The sequence below is a fragment of the Anser brachyrhynchus genome (assembly GCF_964034855.1).
Source record: "Anser brachyrhynchus genome assembly, chromosome: 17".
Taxonomy (NCBI): Eukaryota; Metazoa; Chordata; class Aves; order Anseriformes; family Anatidae; genus Anser; species Anser brachyrhynchus.
Window position 1 is genome coordinate 5,750,306 of NC_137710.1, and position 26,658 is coordinate 5,776,963.

The 26,658-nt window shown below is 35.6% G+C and overlaps 1 protein-coding gene across 13 annotated transcripts in view; it reads right to left on the bottom strand.

The window, feature by feature from the left end:
- The window catches only part of RIMBP2 (RIMS binding protein 2), a 151,278-nt gene that overhangs the window by 78,620 nt on the left and 46,000 nt on the right, over nt 1–26,658 (bottom strand). For 12 of the 13 annotated variants that reach the window (XM_080559635.1, XM_080559630.1, XM_080559634.1 and 9 more), the window contains one exon: nt 26,298–26,435. The exons of the other annotated variant lie outside the window; for it this stretch is intronic. In XM_080559635.1, coding sequence (XP_080415761.1) covers nt 26,298–26,435 — 138 coding nt within the window. The remainder of the gene's footprint in view (nt 1–26,297; nt 26,436–26,658) is intronic. 13 annotated transcript variants of the gene reach the window in all.

Genomic DNA, 26,658 nt, shown 5'->3' on the forward strand with positions numbered 1-26,658 from the left:
TTTGAGCCCCTGATGAGCTTTTAAAGTAATTTAAAGGCTATACAGCCTGGACCAAAAGACCAGTATCCAAGTTTACTCAGAGTTTTAAGCAAGTACAAGGCCAGTTTGAAGGAAAAAAATAAAAAATTGCAAGCAATACCAGAAATAGTAAGACCAACTCATTGTACTGTCTACTTCACCAATTTTCTTCTTTCTTTCATTCACAGACATACAAAGGGACAAGCCCATATTTATAAAACCCCTGCAGCAATATACACACCATCCCAAAGCCTGAAGGAGAATGAATTCAGTTTAAGTTCTGGGAAGATGTAGATTACTTCCATTTCATTTCACCTGAACTTATTTTCACTTCACAGTTTCTGAATCTTGCACATGGTGCAAGAAAATACTTAACAAATAATTTATCTTTATTCTTTAAAGATAAAAGTTATTTCTGCTCCACGTTTCTTAAAACTATCAAAACTATGTTTCCCCATGAATCATCAATTGCAAAATGACAGAAGTAAAAAAGATAGAGAAAAGAAGATATTTGATTAAAATAAGCCTCACATTTCATCTTTGCATAGAAACCTCCTAAGCCATATAGAGGATAAAAGCATAATTTTTGAGCTTATCAATTAAAAATGAACCTACAACTAAAATCTATTCATGAAATATGAAATGGATCTCTCACAAGGTAATTATAATTCTCTATGCAAAACAAATCCTTAGAGACCATTTAAAAATACAAAAAAAAAAATCCAGCATTTTAGACACTTGAGACCAGATACTGTCACCATATTTCTACCTATTATGAACAGCATTAATGTATAATTTTTATTCATATTTAAGTATTTTTCAATTATTGCTCTTTTTTCCTGATGTATTTATTTGTAACAAGGAATGCTGAGAGATCTTCAGTCCTTAAGCAAATTAATTAGCTCTGATAAAGCCAAAAGAAATTAGTTTTGGTTAAATACAAGCTAACAAATTTAAGTGATGCTTCTGAATTTCAATGGGCTGAATTTCAAAACAGAAGGTTAATCAAAAATGAGATTCAATTTATTTCCCATTATGAATAAAGATTTTTAAATGAGGGAGCATTTCTAGGGACATGAGGAGCTCCAAAAAGGTAGTGAGAATATATGTGTTCATAAAGATAGCTGACTATCGGGATTTCTTTCAGAATAAACCTCAGGAAAAATAAAAGACCACAAGAGAGCAGAAATAAACCAGTCAACTACCCTCCCTCTTTTTAAAATACCCTGTACTGCACAAATTCATGTTCTACATGCATTTGAAATGTAGTGTAGAGACATCAGGTGCAAATGCAAATGATGCTAAGCTTTTCTTCTTCTTGAGATCTAGATGAAATCTCATACTGACACTATGTTTAAACTACGTTGAGCATCACTGAATTCTCTCATATGGCTATCAATATTGTGAATAATGAAATTAAAAAATTAAAGATGGACTCAGCTGCACATTCATGAAGTTTTCTAAAACAGATTTTAACATCAGTAATTCTTTTTACCACCTATTGAAGAGTGACACCTGCTTGCAAAAAAGTGATTACCAGAGATAACTGAGGAACCAGAGATCAGATATCTTGACTGATTCTCCTGCTCCAGTGACAATCAAAATGTCTGTCATTCTAATAGGCATCATAGCACATAAAATATTGATATTTCTCCTAAATTCCCTAATGCAAAATATATAGGTCTGGAACTGCTGTTTACAGTATTTCCATTGCCTGTAGTACTACACAAACTTCTGTTTTCCTGAGAACGTACATCTATGAGAACCGTTTCTTAGCACCTCATTGCAAATGATATCTATGTTTGTGAAGAGGCTGCCTTTTACTGAAGTATCATTTTAGTTTTAACATGCATTTTAACATGGAAGAACCATGATTGTGGAAAATCTCATTTCAGTATGTGAAAATCATGGGCTTATTCTTACGATCTGTTGATGGAAAACCAGTGGTTAAACACGCTGCTTTTGATTAAATGGTTTACGTTTCATCATACATATTCAACTTTGATTTAACAAACACTCCAGGCCTTCATAGGTAAACTACTGATTTCAACTCAAGTCTCTTGAACAGAGGCTCTCTTGAACAGGGATTATTTATCTCCCTGCATGCATGGATCCTAATGTTTTATGAGACTAAACTAAAACAAACACAAGCAAAAAGGAACGGGGAGTTTCTTTTGTACAGGTTACATGCATGTAAGGAAATTAACTGGCATTTTTGGTTGCTAAAAAGAAAAGTTCTTCCATAATGTTTATGTGATTTTTTTATCTACATACAAAAGAACCCATGACAGATGCCAATTCCAAAATACAAAGCCAGAGTCTGCACTGTTTTACTCTTCTGTATAGTATTCACTTATTTCAGTTTATTTCATACTTTAATCTAGAGCACAGTTTGTCCCATTACAGCACAGTTTATAGCTTGGTAACAGAAAGTAAAATTTACAACCTGAATAGGCTACTTCGTATGTTCTACCAGTCCCCTCCGCCAGAAGGAGAACTACGAAGAGGGGAGCATATATGCTTGCCTAAGCATGCCAAATTATATCCACACTCACACATGTATGCCAGTCAGAAAAAACACAAAAAACAACTAAAACAAATATCAGCAACCTGACAATTCCAGAGTTTCTATAGATTGAAGATAGCTGCTGGGACAATCAAAAAGAAAATTCTAGATATGAAAAATTGTTAAATATGTTATCTTTTCACTAACAAAACATAGCTCAGACAGCTGACCAGATCTGAAATCTCCTATCCATCTAATCCAAAACAACCCCAATTTTGCTGTTCTTTAAAAGTCTGTGCTAGTCTGACAGTAAGCTTACCTTTCAGCTTATTATAAGAGAATTGGCTTGTGCGTCCAAAGTTTTTTTCCGTCTTTATTGCCAAGCCTGTCTCATAGAAATAAGGGATAAAATTTGATTTTAGGAATGCAAACTCAATTTTCATAATAAATTATGATTTTGCTACTTGCAAAGACTAGCAACATTTAGCTGAGTGTAAAAATCTTGTGTAAGCATTTTATGAGTCAGTTGTACAATTTATTTTTTCAGCAGTTAGAAATAGATGTGTGTTCTCTTGACTTTTCCTAAAATAGTAATAGTAATAATAATAATAATAAATAATAATAATAATAAAAGAAAACAAGAAAAACATGACCAGGGATAGCAGACCTCTCAAACTACTACCAACATGATCATTTTGTCAGTTTGAAGATCTACCCTTGCATATATGGTCACAGGACAGCCAGAGTCATGTATTTAACATCTGATGACACTCAGCAACATAAAATTATGGTTTCTCAAAAGGACTGTACATATCCAGTAGCAAAGTAACGCTAGAAAGAGGCCCTCTTCATGGCAGAGCTAGGCAAACAGCATGTGGCAAACAAAGGAAAAGAAGTCATCTATCTACCATCTTACAAGCAAATTATTTTTTTGGAGTTTTTGGTGGAATTTGCAATTAAGGTAATTTTTTGAAAAACTAATGATTATGTTGTAAAATACATCACAGCCAAAATTCAAATGCCTGTCTCTACCTGTAAGATGAAACACATGCTTTCTCCCTTAAGACTCCATGAAACCTTCTAGAGTGTGCAGGACATGAATACAGGGCCAGACCTAGCATTAGTTTATCATTTACCTCAACAGCAATGACAATGTTTTGACTTTCTTTGAAATTTGCATATTCCTTCATTAGTGCACCTTTCCCTCCATTAGTGGTTCACTTTTCTATTTTGTAAGGTCCCATCAAATTAGTACGGAATTTCCACAGGAAATCCGGTTACAGGCTTTCTTCTCCATGCCTGATTTAATCATAGTTTCTTTTCCTCCAATTTATGATACATTTAATGCTTGAAATTATTTTTAGATTGATTTCTGATAATGATGCTTATTATAGTTCAGAGGATTATTTTTCCTGTCTATCTTTGGCTAATTCTCAAAGATTTCTTTCTGGAACAACTTGTGAAGGCCAAAATTGATATTTACACAAAAGACAATTTCTTTTCCCTTCTACTTCCCTTTATAGCACTACCACCCAGTGTGTGGCAGAAGGCACAAATGTCCCCATATTTCCTTCTTTCACAAATAAAACTAGCAAAAGCTGGAGAACAGACAGAATTAGAAATAAATTTGTATCACTTAGGAGCCATCATTCGAGGTAGATATAACCTAAATTCGTCTCACTGGCAATGAGAAATCTACTTATGGCCACGCCTACGTGTAAAGACATTCCCTTACAGTTTTAAAGTGCTTTGAAATTCTTTTAAGAAAATAAAATTATTATTTATTGGCAACATGTCATGAATATAACTTGCTGTTTTCTTTGAAATTTCTGCATATAAAATTATTACTTTTTAAACCCCTATGCTTCAAATCATTTGAAGTATGATAGGAGATTATCTGCTTAATCCATTCCTTTCTCTCAGGCATTTTAGATTTCACGCAGCTATGCCAAGTTTAGTTCTGCTTAACCGACTTGTGAAGCTCTTCACAAAACAGAAAATGAGTCAGGAGGAAAAAATATACAGCCTTAGGATTTTTTATTTAATAAATAATAATAAAAAAAGGCATAGTAAAATTGAGCTAGATGTGAGAAATTCTGAGTTACAGCTCTTCTTGGTACTGTAACTCACCAGAGAATCCATGTTACCTTTCTCCTTTTATTTTCTGCTGCAAAGGCAGGCAGCTGAGGGAAGCTTGTTAATTCCATTTGTTCAGACTTAAAATTCTGTTTCAGTCCTTGTCAAAATGGAAACTGCCACTTGATTAGGAGCTCAGCCAAATGCCAACTATTGCAGCCTTCAAACACTCAGACAATGCTTTATTTACCCAGAGGAAATGAAACTCACTGCCAGCCTGTTTTGGATTCTTTTTTTTTTTTTTTTTTTTCTTGATTCAGAGGATCAGAATCTGGGCCTTTTCTTTACTGTTTTCAGCATAATTCAGCATGATTCAGTCTTTCTTGGTGCTGCCAAGACTGTATCACCTTAAATGGGTTTTAACTACATAATTAACCAAATGACTTAACATCACTTTATTCTTTCTTTGAGAATGCCTTGGATTTAAGTTAATGCTGTCTCCTTAACGCAGTCTGCTAACCACTGCTAGCCGAACCCCATGTAGGAAGAGAGCGAGCATTTTTCCCTGAGGGTCCCAAGAACCCAGAGTGAAGTGATACACTCCTGCCAAGGAAAGATGGCAATCTAACGTTATAGCAATCTACAGCTCTGCCATAGCAAACCTGCAAACTCCTAGCCTGGCCCCTGGTTGGAAAACAGGTTGGAAAACAACTCAAATTCTGAACATTTTTCCTGTGCCAGATTGTCAAATAGCATTATTTCTTCTTATGTGCAAAATGTGTGTTGAAAGTTGTTCAAATGCCAGAATGTGTCTAACCCTGCCATAATGTGGCAGAGAACAATTTCTAAATTTAGGAAGTAATTGCTTTGCTGTCCAGTGAAACATACACTATAAAAAATCTCCACTAGGCGAGTCGTCATTTTAAACACCAATTCAGGCTTCAGTGAACACAAGCATTAAACCTGTGAAAAATATCAAGTGTACAAGGCCACCGTTGCTGTTTACTGGTTGCATCTGTGCTTGCTCTGTGTCACAACACAATCAAAATAACAATATGTAGTGCTTCAATGTCATCCAATACAGAGTTACAAATTGTTTTTGCAAATAAACTGTACAGTTTCCTTGGGAATTATTCCTTTTTATGGAGGATCCTAGCTTCCCTGGTTGTGGTTTTATTACAATTCCAAACAAAAACTTGACGTTTCTAACTTCTTTGTGCAAATGAAGGGAAAGAAAGGTTCTTGTTTTAAATACAATCTACCTGACATTGCTGCCCTAGAGCAGTTCATTCCAAATGTGAATCCTCGGAGCACTAAGTCTCTCATTTCAAGACTCTCAGAGAACTGACTTCTGAACTTCTAAAGTCTGGAAGTTTAGACTGTACAACCAATAAGCTGGCAGCAGAACAATTTGCCACCTATCATTTAAACAACTCCTTCAGTAGCCCTACAGTGTGGATTTCCAATATGCTGCCAAACCCCTAACAGTCTAGTAAGTACCATTCCTGGTTTTAAGCAAATTTCAGGAATGATTTATATGCATTTATCACATAAAGGTTTTAGCTTCACATGTTCAGTATTCTATACAGAATATAAGATTCACTTATGGACACATTCCACATTTAAACCATGATTTGACAATTCATAGGACTAGGCACCCATCCAACTGGGGAAAAAAACAAACAAACAAACAAAAAAACACCTAGAGACTAAATAACCAAATTCCCAATGCATTTTCACTAGTATTCAGAAAGAATTGAGGTGAAAACTAAATGCAACTGCACAGACCAGTCTGTGAACTGAAAGTACAGACAAAAGTTAAGGGAGAAAAAAGGGTCTCACAGAAACTAGTGATAAACAGAAGCTTCTGTGGAAAGCACATCAAATTTCTAAGGCCCAAAGTACTTTGTTACCTTTGAGTATTTCCTAGCTGGGTGAAGAGCAGGAAATTCAGAAGCACGCTGGCTCCCATCTCCTACAATAACTCCCCTCAGCAGATTCAATCACCTTATGACCCTAAGGAGAAAGGTCTCATACAAGAGAAAGCTTTTCAGTGGCAAGAAGATAGAGGTAAAATGCTTTGTACTTCTTTTGAGGTGTTGATGCATTCTCATGCAAACATAGGAAAACTGTTAACAAACGCATAGAAGAAAACCTGCAAGTTACAGCTGAGTCCTGCAGATTCAGAAATTTGATGTTGTTCACAAGGATGGTATCTGCTATGGCAGTGAAACATCACTGTGGATTAGAAGTATTTGCACTTTTAGTGAGAACTCTTGCTATGTTGGATTGGAGTTTAAACACAGCAGCGTATCACTTGTAGGCCTTGTCACTATATACATACAATCTGATCTTGTAAACCTAGAAAGCACACTGCCATACATAATCATCAAGGATATGACAAGCACCTATCAAATCTTCTTTGGTCTTTCCTGTTTATCATGAAAGTGCATTTATTTGAATAATATTACCACAAAATTATGACAAACCACAGACAAAAATTTCAAGCCTTTGTAGAATTTTACATCTCTTTTGTTCCATTTTGAATTGAATCCACTTCTGTTCATGCACAATGTAAACACGAGTATTACCAAGATGACCCACAAGACACAGCAGAACAAAACCCACTATACACAGCAGTTTTGTGTTAGGGAGTTTGACAGACATCACAAATAAATACAAGAAAATACATTTAACAAAAGGAGATGTGATTACATTTCTGCTTAATCTTCATGTTCAGTATTTTGTCGTTCGTTAGCACTTCCAAAAGTCTGAAAGAAAGATGCAATTGATTTAATCTCAGTTGCCAAACTATCCACATTCTCCATGTATTTTGCTAGAGAAGAGGAATTGGAAATTATTCTGCATACTGCAAACTTCAAGCCATTAACTTGACACAAAACCTGAACTCTCTTCCCCAGAATCTTACCCTTTTTCTCAATTAAAAATAATATAATAATAATAAAAGTATGTGTACAACTAAAAAAATCTCTTTGCTTCATCCCTCACTGTTTTAAAAATGCATTAATACTGTTACCTCACTGTAGCCTAGAGGATCAGTACGTACAAATCACCTAAAGCCACATAATCACACTGTGCCATAGCTATGCAGAAGTATTAACCTGCCAAATTGCTGTTCAGTGCTGAGATACATAAGAGGTTGAAAGGTGAAACTACACAGGAATTCACTATTGAAAGAGAAAAAAATCTTTAAAATCTTTAAAATCTTTTTTACTTTAAAAAATCCAAAGATGAGGATGGTGATGGATTTTAGAAGAGAAAAGCAACAGAGAGATTACGTTTTAAATATGGCAGTAGTGTATGGTGCCAACTTCCAAATTAAATAAGACAAAAAAACTCTTACATTTCCAACAACATGAGCAAAGTAACAAAGTGCTATTACACTCTTGCAACAGAAATGACCATTGCTAAAGCTGTCAAAGAAGGGTAGGTTGGTGTGACCTAAAATTCACTACTCTTTAATCATCTTCAAAATTGCAGATAGCTTAACAGTAATAGAGGGATTTTCCTATTCTTTTATAAAAACCTTTCTTGCACATACTCAGTGTGTCTACAGTACACAATGACAAGCAGATAGGCAGGCACAGAATGGCTTCTCTTTTCAACTGGGTGAGCTAACATAACAGGGCTTCTAAAAATAATTTGTTTTGTTCAGCAATAGCTTTCGTCATTGTTCTTCTTTTCACTACTCTTGCAGTCAGTGAGGAAGGCTAATCTTTCTTCACAGATCTCTGCATGCATTCTAACAGCTCAACACAGGCTCTGGTTTTTCAATCTGCTTAGGAACCAGAAGGGGCATTTGCAGGCTGGGAAACATTAAAGTCAGTTGAATCAAACCTGCTTGAAAACTTTTATTGTGATACTCTAAAGAAATGTTTAAAAATAGGAATTATGGGGGAAGAAAATTGGAAAGAAAAATATTTAAGCTTTTGTTCACTAGCAGAAATAACCATCTCACTTTTATTCATTAACTTGCTGTTTGCAACTGGGAAAAAGAAGAAAAAAAAAACAAATAAAAAAACATTCTCTCATTCTGTTTCTTCCAAGACAGCAGTTAAAGTACAATCTGGTTATACACAGCAGTCATTCCTATCAAATGTCTGTATCTTTCACTCCATTGATGGGCTGAGAACAGAGGCAAGCAACTCTTTCCCACAGGGTGAAGCACAATTCTCTTGCAGAAATTTACTCATTTGTTCGTGATCATGTGGAACCCCACAACCAGTGAGCCTCTTCATGATCATCCCATTCACAGTTGTACCATACCTCTGCAACTGCTGACTGGGATACAAACTCCCTTCTCCTTCATTGACAGATGCTCTTAGAACTATGAAGTTTAGAGAAGGACACGACTGATGGAAACCAGATGGAGAAATCAGCAACATGCCCAGAGGACTTCTAATGATTCACAGATCACAGTTGGCAACTTGGCTTTGGAAAATTACAATAAACACATTATTACAGGGCTTCTGTAGCTTCTTATTTCATCAATATCTTAGAACAGTGGAGTTTTTTAGTTGTTTTATTTTGTTTTAATTTTTTTTTTTTGTACCAAGTACCTATTAATACAGGGTTCCCAAAACATCATGTGTACTATTTGTGGTATATAAACAAAATTAACCCCTTAAGATACATTTTCAGATAATTTAGAAGACTTTTTATTATTATTCAAGTTGAAACAGTTATTTTGAATTTGCCAAAATGATAATTTGAAAAAAGAAATCTTTAAACTCTTTCATCGTGATTTCCTTCAGTATAGACCGTTGGACATCTATCACCTTATATAAATCAGAAGCCTATATGCAAATGAAATTTGGCACTGAACTCGATCATCAAATTTCACTAAATATTCTCAAATAGAAAGGACTACACAATTTTATAGAATTTTCTTTTGGTTGTTAACTCTATCAAGCTCCTCCTACTGAAAAGAATTCACACAAAAAAAAAAATCTTACATTACCAAATCTATGATTTCTGTAAGAGGAACTGTATTCTGAAAATGTCTAGTGTGCTACAACACAGCTCACTTTCTTATGTACAACTCAAGAGAACAGGACTAAAATCCGGAGTGGCTTCAGATGGTTAATATTGAGAAAAAGGTCTTAGGTCACACTCTGTTCCCTTCACTGCTAGATAAAATACCACACCTAACACCCCATGGTGGTGCTCAGCTACTTCAGCCTGGTTGAAAAAAATTTTACAGTGCTTTTCCAACTGCTCCTTTTCCTTTACTAAATATGGTGCTACTTTTTTCCCATAGGTAGAGATCTCCAAATCACACTTGAGGGCTTGTCTTGGTTTTAAATTTAATTATATGGTAATACACTAAAAATGCTGTTACATGGGAGGACTGCAGTCTTATTCATTTTATAGATAAGGATGCAGTCCTATTTCAGGAAACCTATTTCCAGAATCTGAATAGTCGAGATCTTGAAAAGGGTGACTATATGCCCAGCTCATCTGTCAATCTAATTTTGTTCATGTGACAAGAAGCTGCTCTCACAAAGCAAGAATCCAAGAAACAGAATTGAAATAGAATTCCAAAACAAGTTTAAAAAGCCCACAAAACCAAAAAATACTGTTACAGCAACAAAGTTGGGCAGGGGGCAGGATGGGGGGAGCGGAGGAACTCTTGGAAATTTTCTGCATTGGTGTTTCACAGACAGTTTTTTTTCCTCCATTATCTGCCAAGCAGAAACACACTTCAGAGGAGACATGGCAGCTCACAGAAAGTAACAGCAAAGTCAAGCATTTTATTCACTGAATTGTTCTAATCTCTAAATCATGACCTCCAAGTCTCTAGCTCTGATGCTGGCTTCATTGAAGACATAAAAGCAGAATTTACATGGCAAGCAGACATTGCAAGGACATGAAGAAATCTAGGCAGAGCACTGAACTAATCTCTATCATTTGCCTTTGTTATGTGATGAGCTGAGAGAACATTTCTCTCTTTCAGCAAAATGCGTAGCACATTACAAACTATGAACTATTCTACTAAATGAACGAGATAAGGTTTCAATGAAATAAATACATGATTGATTCAGGGGCCTAAAATAATTCAGAAAGAAACAGCTTTTTCCTTTGTCTCAAATGTGTTTTACATAATACTGCCCGGACTAGTAGAGAGATCTAAACCCTCCCCAAACCATCAAATGGTATGCAGAATGGTATGAGCCAAAGAAATACTGACTTTAAGCTTGCACAGCACCTGTCTGCTGCAACTGTCTTGACCTACACAAGAATTTTCTTGTTCTTGTGTAAAATTCTCGACACAATTATGTAGCTGTGGTTTATTTATTTACTCATTCATTTACTTTTAGGAAAAGAGAAGAGAGGAGGCATTTTGTTTTCTTCGCTTCTTCATCATTCTCTAAGAAAAAGAAGTAATCAAATTTCTTTCTTTGCTAGAAATACAGTATTGACTTCTGAGCATTGCAGAATGTGGTTACAGTGTAGGCTTTACGGTCACTACATAAAACTTAACATAATCAAGATGCTTTTTCAGTGTATTCCTTTTACTTGACCTGTCTCTTGGAATCCTTCATATCTAGATTGATGAAAAGAAAAGATCCTCCTGAGCAGACACAGTATGGTAATTATGGGACTCACCAGGGATAATTATTTACAATTTCACTCCAAAAACTTATTTGGATTACCAAATAGACAAAATATGTTATTTCATTTCTACAGGATTTCTAGGACGGCAGAACGGTTTGTTTAATAACCCTTTGGCACTCTAGAAAAATCTAGGAGGCATCCATTATTCAGTCAGCCAGCCTATAAAAATTACATGACTTTTAACACACTTTTTAATTGCTTTTAATTATTAACATTTACATTGCTCTCAAAATGACAAGGTATCTCAGCTGGAGATACAGTTAAATTTTTAATAACACAGAAAAGCAAAGCAATAAATCTCAGTCTGTGGAATTTAAACATGCATTATATGTATATATGTCTATATATAATATTCTATATAAAAATATGTATTTTCTCTCTCTAGATATAAAACAAAAATATAAAAACATATGTATGTTTACATGCATGTATCCTTAATGAAATCTCATATTCATGCTGTTCAGAAGGTAAAAAAGAGATTAAGCTCAGAAGGCTTTTAGGCACCACAGACTTGAACAAAAACGATTTCACAGACCTGTAAAAAGCCAATCTATCTTACCATATCTGTAATTCGTGGACTTTTGTCAGCCAGCAGAATGATGAGGCTACTAGAGATCAGTGGTATAACAAGCTTGTTCACTATCATTTCATAGTTCTAATGGAAAACACCCATTACAAAAAAAACTCACATGAAGTAAACACATTTTATCATGTACAAAACCAGCTATCAATAACCTTTTCCATTTAAAAGCTTTTCTCTCCAAATAATTAGTTTGTTTTAGTTTTACTACTCCCTCAAATGCCAAATACCTTGCAATTCTACAATCTTTAACTAGAACTGTAAATCATTAAATACAACATATTGTCCAGGAGAGATAAGCTGTACCTATGTTCTCTCCCTGTCTCTCTGTGGCTTTCTCTTAGGACTTTTCCCTTACTTGCATTTTAACTTACCAATTTCATATGCTAGATCTTCAAATTAATCCTACTTTTGCTTTGGGTTTATTAACTATATTAACCTTAGAAATGAAAGGCAGGTTAAGTACAACAGCATCATTTTTTTATGGAACTACGGTTCTTTTTCTTATGATCATTTTTGTTGGAAAACTGAAATCTTCCTGGTGGTGTCACTATCAAGTATCTTGCATGTTGTATGACCTGCTCATTTCAGATAACTTCTATAGGCATGCTTGTTGCCAAAACTTCCAAATGTGTGTTTTCAAAAACTCAGTCCTGTCTGCAATGTTAGCCATAAAAGAGTACATGAGCCACAACACTGCTAAGGCTAGTGCCATTAGGTTGCCAAGAGACACCTTGAATATAATTCACGTTGACTCACAGCTAAAGACAGCCAGCCAGTAACGCTGTTAAAACATCCCCACGAGCACTGGCAAATTTGCAAAGTAGACAATAGTTTTTACAGAGAAGTAATAATAAAAATCTCTTATGAATACATTTTTGTCAGCTTTCTTCATCTTCTACTTACACCCCACTTCATAGCCTTGGTGTACATTTCAGAATCTGACAGGAGCAGGGCTTAAACCACTAAACCACATTACAATTATTAATTAATGGCTCCCACTTGTTTGCCAGCTCCTGAAAGCAGAAGGATAGATAAAAAATATATTTACAGCAGAATTTAATTACCCATTTTCAAGCCACTGGCCTCCTGGCAAAAGTCTCCCGATGTAGTGCAGAATAGGACTCAGATTAAGAATTAATTTACTGTCAGCAATGATCTGCAATTTAATGGCTTAATCAAGTTTGCTATAAAATTGGTAGGGAGCTCTGGAGCCTAATATTGACGCAGAGCCTGCTGTATCTAAAGACAGGTTTCAGAGAGCCATAATATAATAATCATCCAGCAAATCCAAGATCTCTCTCAATATATAATCAGGAACTGCCTCTAGCAAGCTTACCACTCACATTACAAAGTTATAGCTCATGGATTTGAAGTTCAATGCATACATTTGACTCTTTCCTCCTCTTACAGCTAAATCTCCTAATGGAACTGCTTGTATGAATACCAAGATTAACATGTAAATACAGGCCAGCATGTGACTAGTACATTTTGTTTCATCTTTTCAAACCATAGTGCAAATATAGAAAACGGTTAATAAAAAAGACGAAAGGTTTTAACACACAGACGCTTCTTTTAACTCTACTCATAATTCTCCCCACAGTGGGCAATATGACTACAGAGTTTTTTCTATAAAAGCACAGCTGAAAATGGAAACAAGAGATTAGGACCTTGAAAATCACAGTTAAGACAAAATTAGCTATGAACTGAGCCTTTTTTTGTTATAATTTTGAGATTTAAAAGATCTTTAAAAATAAAAATAAATCCACGTGTTCTGCTAGAAGCCAACTGGAAAAATAATAAAATTCTAAGTGCTGAAATGGAAAATGTTATGCCAGAAATAGTGGCATAAAAACCATTCTCTTAAGCTTTCAAGGCCCGATTTTAATGATCCCAGAGGTTCTAACCTTTCCAAAAATATGAATAAGCTTCTCACATGGAGTGTTTAGCTAGGCTTAAATATTCCAAACTCTCTGCACATTACCTTTGGTTGTCAAAATATCCTGGGAGAAACTCCTAGAAGTGCTTTGAACACCCTACCATCACAGCAGCTTACCTACTTTACTACATTTTCCCTGCTAAGATTATGAAACATCCTCATGTCTCCCATTCTGTCACCCATCCATATTTACTTCACACCTGACACAATGCTACTAGTACACCCAAATGCTTCTTTGCAGCACTGAAGACTGTTTGTTGTTGTTTTTAAATAACCCCAAAGCTTCTCTCCCTCATCTACTTTCAAAACAGAATAATAAAGAGTACCGCTAAAGAAGCATTAGATCAGTACATGGAACAGTGTTCTATATATTGAATTTAAGAAATATGGACACAGAAGTTCTGGTTCTTAATTCCAAAGGGTAAATTACAATAGCTGTTTCCATGCATAAAGCATAAAAATGAACCTGGATATTTTCAGAATTGTATAGACAGGACCATTATGCAGCCCTACACCTTCATTAAAAACTGACACATGCACATATGCTGGAAGAGTGCACTCTGTCTTTACTGTTAAAGGAAACTCACGGGTTAAAAAAGATGACATTCGTAAGTGAAGACCTAGTACAACCCTAAAAGATAGTAAGTTTGTGTTCATTGAGTTCCTTGTGTCAATAAAAATCTTGGCTAACAGCAAGTTCATGCAGTACTTAGGCTAACTAATATGCTGTTGTCAAAACCTGAGCTTGCACAAAAGGTGAAGACAATCAAAATTATATTGTCATTTTCAATTAAAAAAAAACCAACAAAACACCACACACACCAAATTAAAACAAACAAACAACAACAACACAAACACAATGCATAGACATGGTGAACTACATGTAAAACACAATAATGTGGGTTAGGTAAAGCAATCACTTGTAATTGTCTGGATAGGGCATCTCAATTAAAATAAATAATAATTTAAAAAAAGATGAATTTTTAAACCATATCTTGTCCTTCCTAATAACTCTCTCCTGTAATAGCTATTTCTCAGCTCAGTTTACATACAGCACATAAACCAACAGTAAGTCCTTTAATGTGCCTGTCTAGTGTACCACAGCATGGAATCAGGCATCCAGAAAAGTTTCATTAAGTGTTTGACTACATTCATTCCTGAAGGAGAAGTTGTGAGAAAATTACCATGTCTGTATCCTAATGCAAAAGTATAATTAGGTTTTATTTGTAAGACTGAGCTTCAATTCTCAAGCCTTGCCTCCACTCAATGGATTTACCAGCTAATGATGATTTCCTTAACATCTGTATAAATCACTGGACTTCTGATACATCATTTTCTTAATAAATGCTTTGCTCCCAGATATCTCCAGGGAGTGCTCTTTAACACTGCTTTATTTAGTTATCTGTAATGATGTGTTTCTCACACCGTGAAAACCTTCAGAAGCGATAAAACTTCACTTTTCTTACTCTAATTCAAGAGGGTTCCTGCATATACTGCTTTAAATTTTATAGTTCATGTGTTACAAGGTTATCTTATTCCAAACTGTTCAAATAAATGAACTGGAAAAAAATATGGCATTTACTCTTAACTTCAAGCATGGGCCTGCCTCCAAATATGGCTGAGAATGTAACTGTTAAACTTTTCAGGAGCTTAAATAAGTGTACACTTCCTCAGAAAAGCAGGATGTTCATTCATGATAATACACCTTGGCTTCCATTCACACCCTGTATGGCACAGGTAATTTTTTTGGATCTCATCACAAGAGGAAACTGGATGTTTTCAAATCGCAATTTTTCCTGAATTATTAAAAAAAAAAAAAAAGTTGAATTTAACATGATCAAATATTTTAGACCATCAACTATTTCAATACAATTTGTGTTCTCTCAAGTAAAGTTGCACCATGCTGGATTTCCTTTCACCAGGAGAGAGCAGTAGGCATAATGCTTTGCTTTGTAAATTCAGAACTGAATTTTCTTTCTCTGCAATCACCTTTAAACTTATACCATGGATTCCTCTCTAAGCAACTGCAGAGGGCTAGCTACTAAGAGCAGGCAACGGCAAAGCCCGCCCCCATCTCAAGTGGGAAGCTAGGCTGCACACTATCAAAATGCCAAAGGCACAAAATAGCATGCTCGTCCCAATTTCTTCATGTTATTTTGGTATACTTATAAAAACAACAACACATAACTCATTAATTATAACCTTTCAAGAGTGTTTTCCTTTCCCCCAAACTGTTAAAATTTAGTAGAACTGCAACCACAGTACTGATAAAACTATTTTTAGCCTTTCATACGCAGAGAACGTTAGGAAGAGTCTCATCTTTCTATTAATGCAAATTTATTTAAACAGTCAGTGAAGGAAACTTTAAAATATGCTAATCGCTGCTTCTTTGGACTCTAGTCTCAAATGTCTGCTGATGTCTACCTATCACAGAGAGACTAAGCAAAGGGAACACTTTCTAAACTTAAAGTGTCAATAGGTATTCACATCTCTATAAAGTGACAGCCAAAATTATTTTTATTGCCACATTTATATACCTTACAAATTTTCACATTCAACATCCTTTTAATATTAATGCTCCTATTTCCTGTGTCTGAGCTGAATTGCCACAGTGTGTTATAAATGGAAATGCTTTTGATAATCACATGCACTGTTTTTCTTTTTAAAGTGATTCAGTACTGATGAAAAGAGGCCAGACTGACGGCCCTGCAGATTGGAGTTCCCTGCTAATCCGCACAGAAAACAAGGCACTGTCAGGGCAGTAGCTGGGCCAACTTCGTTCCAGTACATCTCCATTTAAATCCATAAGAGAGAGAGAAAAAAACATACATATCACATCTGTAAGTCATAGTCTGACTTTGCCTGCTCATGTCCTTGGCCTTGCTTCTCATGTTAACTAGTAGAGAAAGTAATCAAAGAAAATGATGCATTTCTGGGACTGGCCTGCTGCCCATGAACTGCTTCATAGCACTCTTTAAAAAACAAATATAAGTTCAGCATTACACATCACTCTAAGGCCAGGATGTACATCTTCAGTGTGTAGTTAAATGATACATTGATTTTATCTAATAAAGAACAGAGGTAATGTTACTAGGTTTTAGTTGGCACCCCTCCTCTGAAAGCAAGTGGTTTTCATTTGTTGTGTGTCCCATCAGAAATGACACAGATTTCCTGCAGAGGTTCACTAAGATCAGAACAAATTTACCCAAGATGGATGCATAACTGTCAGCTTCATCACTAATATTTATTAAGATTCATATATAATTTATTAGCAATGTGGCCAAAACACTGGAAATTTTCATTTTGGCATTTACTTATTTAACCTACAATAGGGAGCAGCAAACCAGCATCACATCTGAAGGACCAGGCATAGACATTTGTACAAACCACAAGTACCTCCTAATCTGTAAAATTTAACTAGGAATTTAAAGAACAAAGGCCCTTTTTTAATGACACACAAATAAGCTAGCAACTAGGGAAGAATATGCTAGCACAGAAATTAATAAACAAACAAAACCCCAGGATTTTAAAATAACAAAATTAGCCCTGCCAGAATACTTGGGTAGAATTACATGCCTTAGTCATACAGCAACATGAACACAACAGTGATGTGGCCAGAAATGTGCTTCATTGTGCGATGATAGCTGCGAGTCTAACAGCTTCCTCAGACACCCTCTTCCCATTTTGCAAGTACAATCCTGCCTGCCTATCAGGAACCAGGGAACTGTTAGTAAAGAGATACTGGGTTATCCTGCTCTTAATAGATATTCAATTATATAGCTGCTTTCTTATCTAAATGAAAAAATATCTCAAATAATACTAGCCTTGGATTTTTGGAGGAGACGGAAATTAATTTCCCATTGAAATTAATCCCCTAGTCTTCTTTGGAAGACTGGCCTGTGTCTAGAATTGCATTTCATCTCCTGTCAACTGAAATGATACAGTTGGTAGGGGCAGAGCACATTTCATGTTTGTGTTCATTTTTTATACAGGTTAAGATTTGTATTTATTTATTTATGGAATTAGTTGAATATATAGTTATATATATGATCTGCACATCATCATGGCAACTATACAAAACACATCATCTATTGCTACAGAAGGAAACAATTCAAACAAGTTTCAAAATACATTCACCAGTGGTCTTAACGTAATGCGCTTTGCTGTGAATCATATTCTGTTTCTTTACGACATTTAACATTTTATGAATTCTTAACAGCCACGCAGAGAAAGAGTTAAATCATATTTTCCTTGCTCAAATGGGTAGTCTCAATTACATGCTTGAGACCATGCATTTACACCAAGATGCTTTTGGCTCTGTATGAGCATATTTTTAAAATGTATTGCTAATTATTTCTATAGCTCATTATCTCCTTGCTATGTTGAGCACGACTCATTTCTCTTGTCCACCCACTGCCTCTCAGGTAACAAAGAATTAATGGGTTGAATGTATCTGAAACTATTACTTTTTAAAGAAAAAAAAGCTTAACCAGTACATCAACTTTGCAGTGAAATTCCAAAATGAGATCTCATTGTCAGTAATTTAAGAAGCGAGGCACTTATATTGCAACCTTCTCCCCCCCAAAATACAGAAAATCACACATCAAGATTTCTTCAAGAGCAATGCAGGTACTTTACAGACAGCTTTGTGCATGTGGAAAGAGTATGACAGAATATCCCAAGCAATGACTGCTTCAAAACTGGTGTGGGTTTGTTTGGTTCTTTTTTTTAACCAATGTAGTTAATTTCTCCCCCCCAAGAATAAAATAAGCTATACTGGGGTCTCAGATGGTGCACCACTACATGTACATATTCCCCAAGGAGACAAAATGTGGGCATTTATACAGAGGATCCTGCTGAATGTTATTCAACCTGCTCACAGTCCAGCACAGAGATGACGGTGGGTGCCTCTCTCCCAATGTGGCAGTAGAAGATAAGGCTGACAGCACACCTCCACACTTGTTAGCATGTCTTTACACCGATTATGTACTGTTAGAACATATTTACACAGATCAGCTACAGCCATACATACAAGGAGAGCCCTGTTCTGCAAAATCTAACACAAAGTACTTTCTGAGCTGTGACATCACTGGAATCACTTGTGCCAATTATTTACAGCAGTAAATAACTAAAGCATTGCATATACTTTCTTCTCTGATAAAATAGCAATATTGCACACAGCCAGTGTGCATGGAAAGGTTTCAAGTGTCTGAAGACACTTATACGCTCAATCTTAATGAATTAGAAACAGACATGAAAGGTTAATTTGGCACGCAGAATCACAACTGCTGCTTCAAGTCAGAGATGCAGTCACAAAGCCATTTAACCAGGACAAAGTTTCTATGCCTTTAGTAAACCCCTCACGTCCAGTTCCCAAATTCGATCTCTTCACAGTTCTTCATACTGAAAAACAAACTTGCGCTATCTCCCAATAGAAAGAAAATGTTCCAAGTTGCAGGAACACTTGCTGGAGTACTAAGTGGAGGACTACAGTACTTTCAGTTTTAACTTCAGCTTAATTTACTGTAAGAATAAAAAATTCTGGGACTGTAGTTTGTAGTTATGTAGTTACTTTTGATCTAAATACAAACATAACTTACCCTGTCAGTTTTAAATCAACATTTTCAGTAAAGCACCTTTTGTATTTGGGATCTGTACTAAGATCCCCAAATGCAGATGCAAGAACAGAATGGGTGCATATGAAATATGCATAACTGCTAAGTACAGGTTGAGACTGGAATTTACAAACTTTAGCACACACTAATTTGATCCTGTTCACACAGCTCGGTTTTTCTGGTATGTTTGATGAAAGAAGAAAGCCCAGAAATACAGTTTTATATATATTCTTGACATTAAATACACTTTTACCCCAATATGCCTTGTATCTCTGATGTATACCACCAAGCCATGGGCTCATCATAGGCTATTATCCATATTCAGAAAGAGATTTAATTTAGAATATCTTTCTCCCAGCTGTGCTGCCTTTCCGAAGTGCTGTACACTGTACAGCATTTATGTTAACTCTGGATTTTTGATCCAACATTTCTGGTGGTTTTTAGCTAGTGAAAAGCAAGTCTGACAGCTTTGAGGAGCATTTTTGCTTCACATCTAATACTAGCATTTTCCCAGGACACAAATTGAAAAGTTTGTTCAAATCATGATCTATTCCACATTTATATGCTATTAGAGAGCAATTCAATTTTTCATACAAATAAAGCTGTACCTTCCTTGCACTACTCATATTACTAGTATGCGATTTACATTTAAGGCTTTTATTTTTTTAATATCACTTGAATACTTTATCTTCAAATAATTTACTGAACAAGAAGCCTTGCAAATGAAGCTACTACAAAATTCTGCAGTCTGATTCATTAAGACAAAAGTTAATTAAATCATGTTCTCTTCTCAGATGTACTATTTTTTTTAAAGATGATTAAACAAGAGGTAAATGTAATTACGATAGGAAAAAGGATAAGCAAAAAATTTCATCTTATGCATTTCAGAAAAATGAAGTAATAAATCACCTTGCTCCATAAGCCTTTTGTTTTGTGGTCACTGATAATGCATTCAGATTCTTTAGCTTTCTTGTCAGATACAAGTATTACATCTGTTAAGAAAATTTAGAAGGAAACTGGGACTGTGACAATGGACAGTACATTTAGGAGAAAGATAATATATAGCTAGACTTACACAGATGTCTTTTCAGACAGCAACGAGCAGAGCACTGGATAGTGAGATTTATATACAGTCTACATCCATCCAGATTTTAAAATATATCTATACACTGACTCATGAATAGAATCCCAATTCACATTCCATTCTCAGAAAATAATTGTTTTAGGGTAAATTGAACCTTTGAATGTTTTTCAAGGTTGGTTGTTTGCTGGATGCATTTAAATGACAGAATACAAAATGAAAAAAGAAAAATCATGCCCTTAAAGCACTACCTGTGAATCTGAAAATCTGCACTCAGTTCCTGACTCTTTCCTTGTGCTTTCTTTAGACATTAATCGGCTCATTTATTCTGGTCCTGACAGAGAAGTAGGGATAAGAACATTTCATTTCTCTTGTATGTTTAGACTGGATTCACTGCATCCATTACACTCAGATGATGTTGAGATATCTCTGAAAACCAAAAGTCTACTTTTTAAACTGAGAACCTAAATATGAGCACATCATATACACTACAGGCCATTAGAAGGCCTTATGTGTGAATTTTATGATGTAACAGGATTAATGGAAGTATTCATTAGAGAAACAACAACTATAGACCTATAGGACTTGAAAAATACAAGGCTTCCCCCCCCCCCCCCCCCCGAATCATAGCAAGGCAGCATTGCACCCACCATAGGCAAGGCTGCCCTGAGTCCAATAAAGGCCTGTCTCTCCTCCACTCCATCTTTGAACATACAAGCAGGACCTCCCTCCCCAGAGCTTTCTTAAAAGCCACCATCATGCACATAAGCCAGGCATCCCAGGCATCAACCACAGCATCAGTGCTTGAGTGTACCTGCTCCTACCTGGTGCCCTTCCTGACCTACCCTGATGATGGCTCTGATTAGTCCACCACAAAGAAAAAGATGGAAACTCAGTTACAAGAATGTTTCTAATAGAAGGTCATATTTGAGTCAACAATCTTTTTAAACTGAGCGACTAGGAATACTACGTTCTAGGAAAGCAAGAAAAAGGTCAGTCTGCTTTCATGCCTACAGATTTAATTCAGTCTATTTTTCTTTACACTGGACAAGTCTCACAGTCTGGGGCTTTAAATACCTTTTCCTGCTTTCATTCATTCAGGAACACGACAAGCTGCTTGAACACTGATTAGAAAAAATGTTTTTTAAAACCACATTAAGATCTAGTTTTGATGGGTGTTCTCTTCACAGCCTGAAGATAGGAAAGACTTCTATTATACTATCACTGTATCAGCAAAATCAAAACCAAATTTACATTTGCAGAGGAAATAGCTAATCTAGAAAATATCATCATAAATGGAAGGTTATATAACTAATTTAACTCATATGGGGAAGGATATTAATGATGGAATGGTAAAGGGAATTAAAATAGCTCATAGGCACTCACAGTGCCACATAAAAATGCTCAGAAGAGACTCCACATTATAAAAAATTTAAATTCATCATGTTTAACTGCAGCTTCCATCAAAATCCATCTACTGCTCTTGACCATGAATATTACTGTTCTCATTGCTAAAAACAAAACAAAAAAACAAAACAAATAAAAACAAACAAACAAAAAAAACACGTACAGGGCACAGGAACAACAAGTAACCTTAAAAAGTTCCAGACAGCTAGGCTGAGCTGAAGTATCATATCAGAAGCGTTCACAATTTTTGTTATTGCATTAATATCCAACCTCATTACTCTGCCATCATTAAGAGACTGCAAACCACCTTTGAAAAGCAAGAGATGGTCAAAATATTTATGAATTCAAATATATATATATGTATGTTTTTCTTTCAGCCCAGTTTTTGCCTAGTGTGATAAACATCTAGTGCTCTGACCTCAGTGAACAACTAATCTGAGCAAAGTTTTCAGAAGCATGACAGTTTCCTGCTCTGGTGAAAAGGTAAAAAGGCTTACATGGCATACAGTGTGTAGTTTAGAGAAAACTATGTATTGCAAAAGACCAAAGCAATTACAATTTTTCCACCATGAACATGTGCTAAAGGGTGATATCTCAACAAACTGATGTTGTTATAGAAACTCTGCTGACCTGTTGCTACTATGGCAAAAGTGGCATTGTACTTGCCCTAATATCCTTTTTATCAGCCTTAGTTCAAAATTCAGAGCACTTTAATTTACAATCAGGGAGCTGCACATCATTCACTGCAGCTGCAGGCAGTGTCGAATGCTGCTGTTGCCTGGTAACTCACAGGTAACTGGTGCAAGTCTGTTATATTTATGTACGCAGAAAGCTAATGACAGAAGACGAAGGGAACATTTGTCTGTAGATAAAAATTTGCCCTCTATTTACTAAAATACGGGGTTTTCTTCTAGCAGTGAAGCCACTGCTTAAACGTACAGTACCAGAATTAAGAGCTGCACTTATTTCTTCTGAAAATATTTTTGGTATAAATAACTAACATTTATTGTTCCTGATATAGCTGCAGCAAATCATTAAAAAAGTGAATAAAAGTGAACATAAGTTAAAATTAGCCCCCAAAGTACTGTAACTACACTATGAAAGAAACATTAATATATTTTTTTAGGAAATCCTAATCCTGGCATCAGGGTATCTAGTGCTCTCACTATCCACACTACGATACTACAAAGGACAGTGTTTTTAAAAAGAGGCTGGTTTGAGCATCCAGAGTTTACCTGCAAACTGCAGTGTCCATTTAGATTTCTTGTGTTGCCTCTAAATATTGACAAACTCAAGCAGCAAGAGTAGATTTAAATGGGCTCAAAGACAGTCTATTTTGGACTGAAATGAGCTGCTGAGAAACCATTTCTCTATTCTATTCTGCAGACCCTAATCCAAGCCACTGCTTTTTGTTCTACAACACAGCTTTATGCTTCTTGAAAGCACGAGTTATTTGTGTGACTGAAATTAACAGCAGAATTCCCACTAATTGCAGTGGTATCCAGTTTTTAGCTCAAGCTGGTCTTTTTTAAGTGCATTGGGTCTGGGTCTACAAATAACCACCTAATTTTTCAAATGCCTTCTGTTTGGAGAACTACACGTGCTGTTAAAAGATTAACTTAAATTTTTAGTGAAGTGAAAGGCAGAAATGCCTTTCACCAAACCTTAACATTCAGCTCACATCACAGCTATGTAATTATTCTTTTCAGAAGCAGAGATGCAAAGAAGGCATTAACAGCTGTTCAAAATATCACATTTATGCACTTTTCTCTTGTCATATTAAATATAATTACTTCTGATGCAATCAAACTTATACCCTTCAAATGGATAAATCTACCACCAAATTTAGAACTGCAAACATCAAATATCAGGCTCTTAGAGCAAAGCTCCAAGCCTTTACCTTCAGTTGAGTGAGATATAATGTAAGAAGGTGAGAACATTAGGTTTAAAAATGGTATCCTTTTTTGAACTTTCTTTAAATTATTGTGTTATTTAGTAGTTGCAAAGTCCTTTGGAGATGAACATATCTATATATGAATAACATCTTATAACTCAGTCACCAAGAGCTGTGGATCAAGTAACTGACTAATATACATGCTCCTCAGAACTCATCATCATTAGAAAATAAATCATAGTATCTTATTTTTAATAACACCTGTTAGTCCTGAAAGGTCTGAAGGACTCATAGTATGGACACAACCTCTCAGAAAATTGTCCTGGTGTTTGCCCAACCTTGTTTTAAGGAATGTTTTTCCCTCGCTACAGCCTGTGTCTATTGCCTTTTCTGCTTTCACTGTGCATCTCCACAAAGTTGGTTCCATATTCTCTATAGTCACCCATTAGGAAACATTTTTAGAAAAGTAATAAACTCACTATGTCATCCCTGAACACATGGCCCTCTAGTTTTGGGCAAAACATGCCCAAGCCAATCATTACTTATATGCCACTAAAAGAAGAACCACCATACTAAACATATTTGCTGAGATAAAGACTCAAGACTAATAAAATCATCTCTGTCTTGGGCAAGAATTCAGAGCAATGGTTGCCAATGTTGGGACATAAAGATCTAGAGATCTAGGGAACACATTTCAATTTTGATGTTCTGCTTTGTAAACTGAATTTTAAGATGTATAATTGGCTTAGCACTGGAGAATAATGTTATGCTATCTCATTCGAAAAGAATATTTATCAGAAAAAAAAAAATCCATCTGCATTAGGTTGAGAAACAAAGCCCTTAAGTATATACCTAAATGGAAGTTCTGGAACTTTCAGTTTACTCTGTTCCAGGTAATTCCAAACTCAAACAGAAATGATGTAAACTATGCAAGTTCATCTTGAATTGGTAGGTCTAAACACATTTCTGATGCTCTACTCTTGATAGAGTAAGTTTTTACTATAGCTTGGTTCAGCTGTTAGTAAAAAGCAAAGCTCTAACAGACAACAGACAGATATTTTCTTGCCAAGTCACAAAGTTTCAACATTTCTTTACATTCACAAACAACTGTTCTCCTTCCGCTTGTACTAATCAATAAACAAAGTCATTGTAGAGATCTAAATTTACCAACAATTTTTGTTACACTATATTGTTATTGAATTGAGTGTCAGTTGTGGTTTTTCTTCAGCATTTCCAAAGTGATAGATAAAATATACAAAGTACCTGCAATTCTAGAAGTTCAAATAAGGATTCTTATGTGTCTGCATTAGTGTTAGCATGCACTATTAAGTGCTAGGATTTGTTTCTGCAGCCAGTAGCATGAGCACCAAACACCTGCCCATTGCTCACTCCCCCTAGGCATGCCACACTTCTCAACTGTGCCATTACAACTGTTTCTGCAGCTGCAGAGGGAACTGCATGAGGCACTGATCTGTGCTAAAAATAATGCTGTGTTGGGCAGGGGGGAGAAGTAGCTTGATTAAGCATGCACTTCTGTGAAAAGGACAACTGTGAAATTATGGCTTAGCTATCTCATGCAACTGGCAAGTTTTTAGATGATAACCCCGTACACAGTAGGTCTCCTCTACTCACAGAGCTGCACTTACTGCTGAAAATTGACTGCAAAATTCAACTCAAGACAACTAGTTCAATGTATTTCCTCCAAAAATTTCAGAAAGCTTGTCTTCTTCACAATATTTGTTTTAATTACCATCAAAAAACAAACAAACAAAAACAGAAAATAATCACATTCTATAGTTTTACATTCCAGAAAGAAGCAAACTCCTTCACGTAATAAAAGCAAAAGCAGATAAAACAGCTATTAATTATAGAAAACAAAACATTGTGTTCCATCTAAAATTCTAATTTTAAAAAGAAACAGAGATTTGTCCCTTCGTGTACTCAAAGGTCTTTGTACTTATGTACTAGTATTTTATCTAAAAGGAAGAATTCAAATCACCTAATTTGGGCCATATTTCACTCCTCTCTGGAAGTTTTCTTCAGGTACACTAACATTATCCTATAGTTACTATATTTAAAGGACTCCTGCTATTAGTATTATTTTTTTTAACTGTAAAAGAGTGCTTGAAAATTAGAACACCTGCAAACACATAGAAATCTGACAAGAAAAATCTGCTAACATTAGGAATCAAGTGTCAGGATGTTTACACCAAAGCAGATTGGAGTGTTCTGATCACAACCACGTCAAGCATTGAATCCTGCAATTTTGTATCCATGTAACCAGAACAAAATATTGCAATTCCTATTCATATCACATTTTTATTTGTTAAACTCTCCTTTCATACTTAAAATTATGTCCCAAGTACATACTTATATTATTTAACTACAGATCCACAATATTTAAGAAATCAATACAAAATTTACTGCTGTAATGATGGTGAGGCTAAACCCTCCTTCTCCCAAATGCCCCCCTCAAAAAATCCAACCCTGATGTTAATGCTCATGCAAGGAGGTTGGGGAGAAAGAGAGAGAGAAAACTTACTAAGAACTGCCAGTGATGATATCCTTGATTTAATGTGGTGACATCAGACTTGGAAATCTGAGTCTCTTCTACAAACTGGACCTGATCAAATGTTTTCTGTGATGTTGCAGGCTGCAGGCATGATGGATCATTTCCAAACTGTGTAGAATAAAACAAATCAAGTGACCAGCTTGTTTAAACCGCATTTGTACTAGCTGACTAGCACTTACTTTTCTTACAACACAGTGTTTCATTAACATATTTTTCATCATATGTTCCCCTGAAAGCTGCTTGAAAGTGATGATTAAATATACATTACAGACAACAGAAGCCAAATGAAACTAATAAAGTCAGGCTTGCTGAATAAACATTTTGTCAGGGC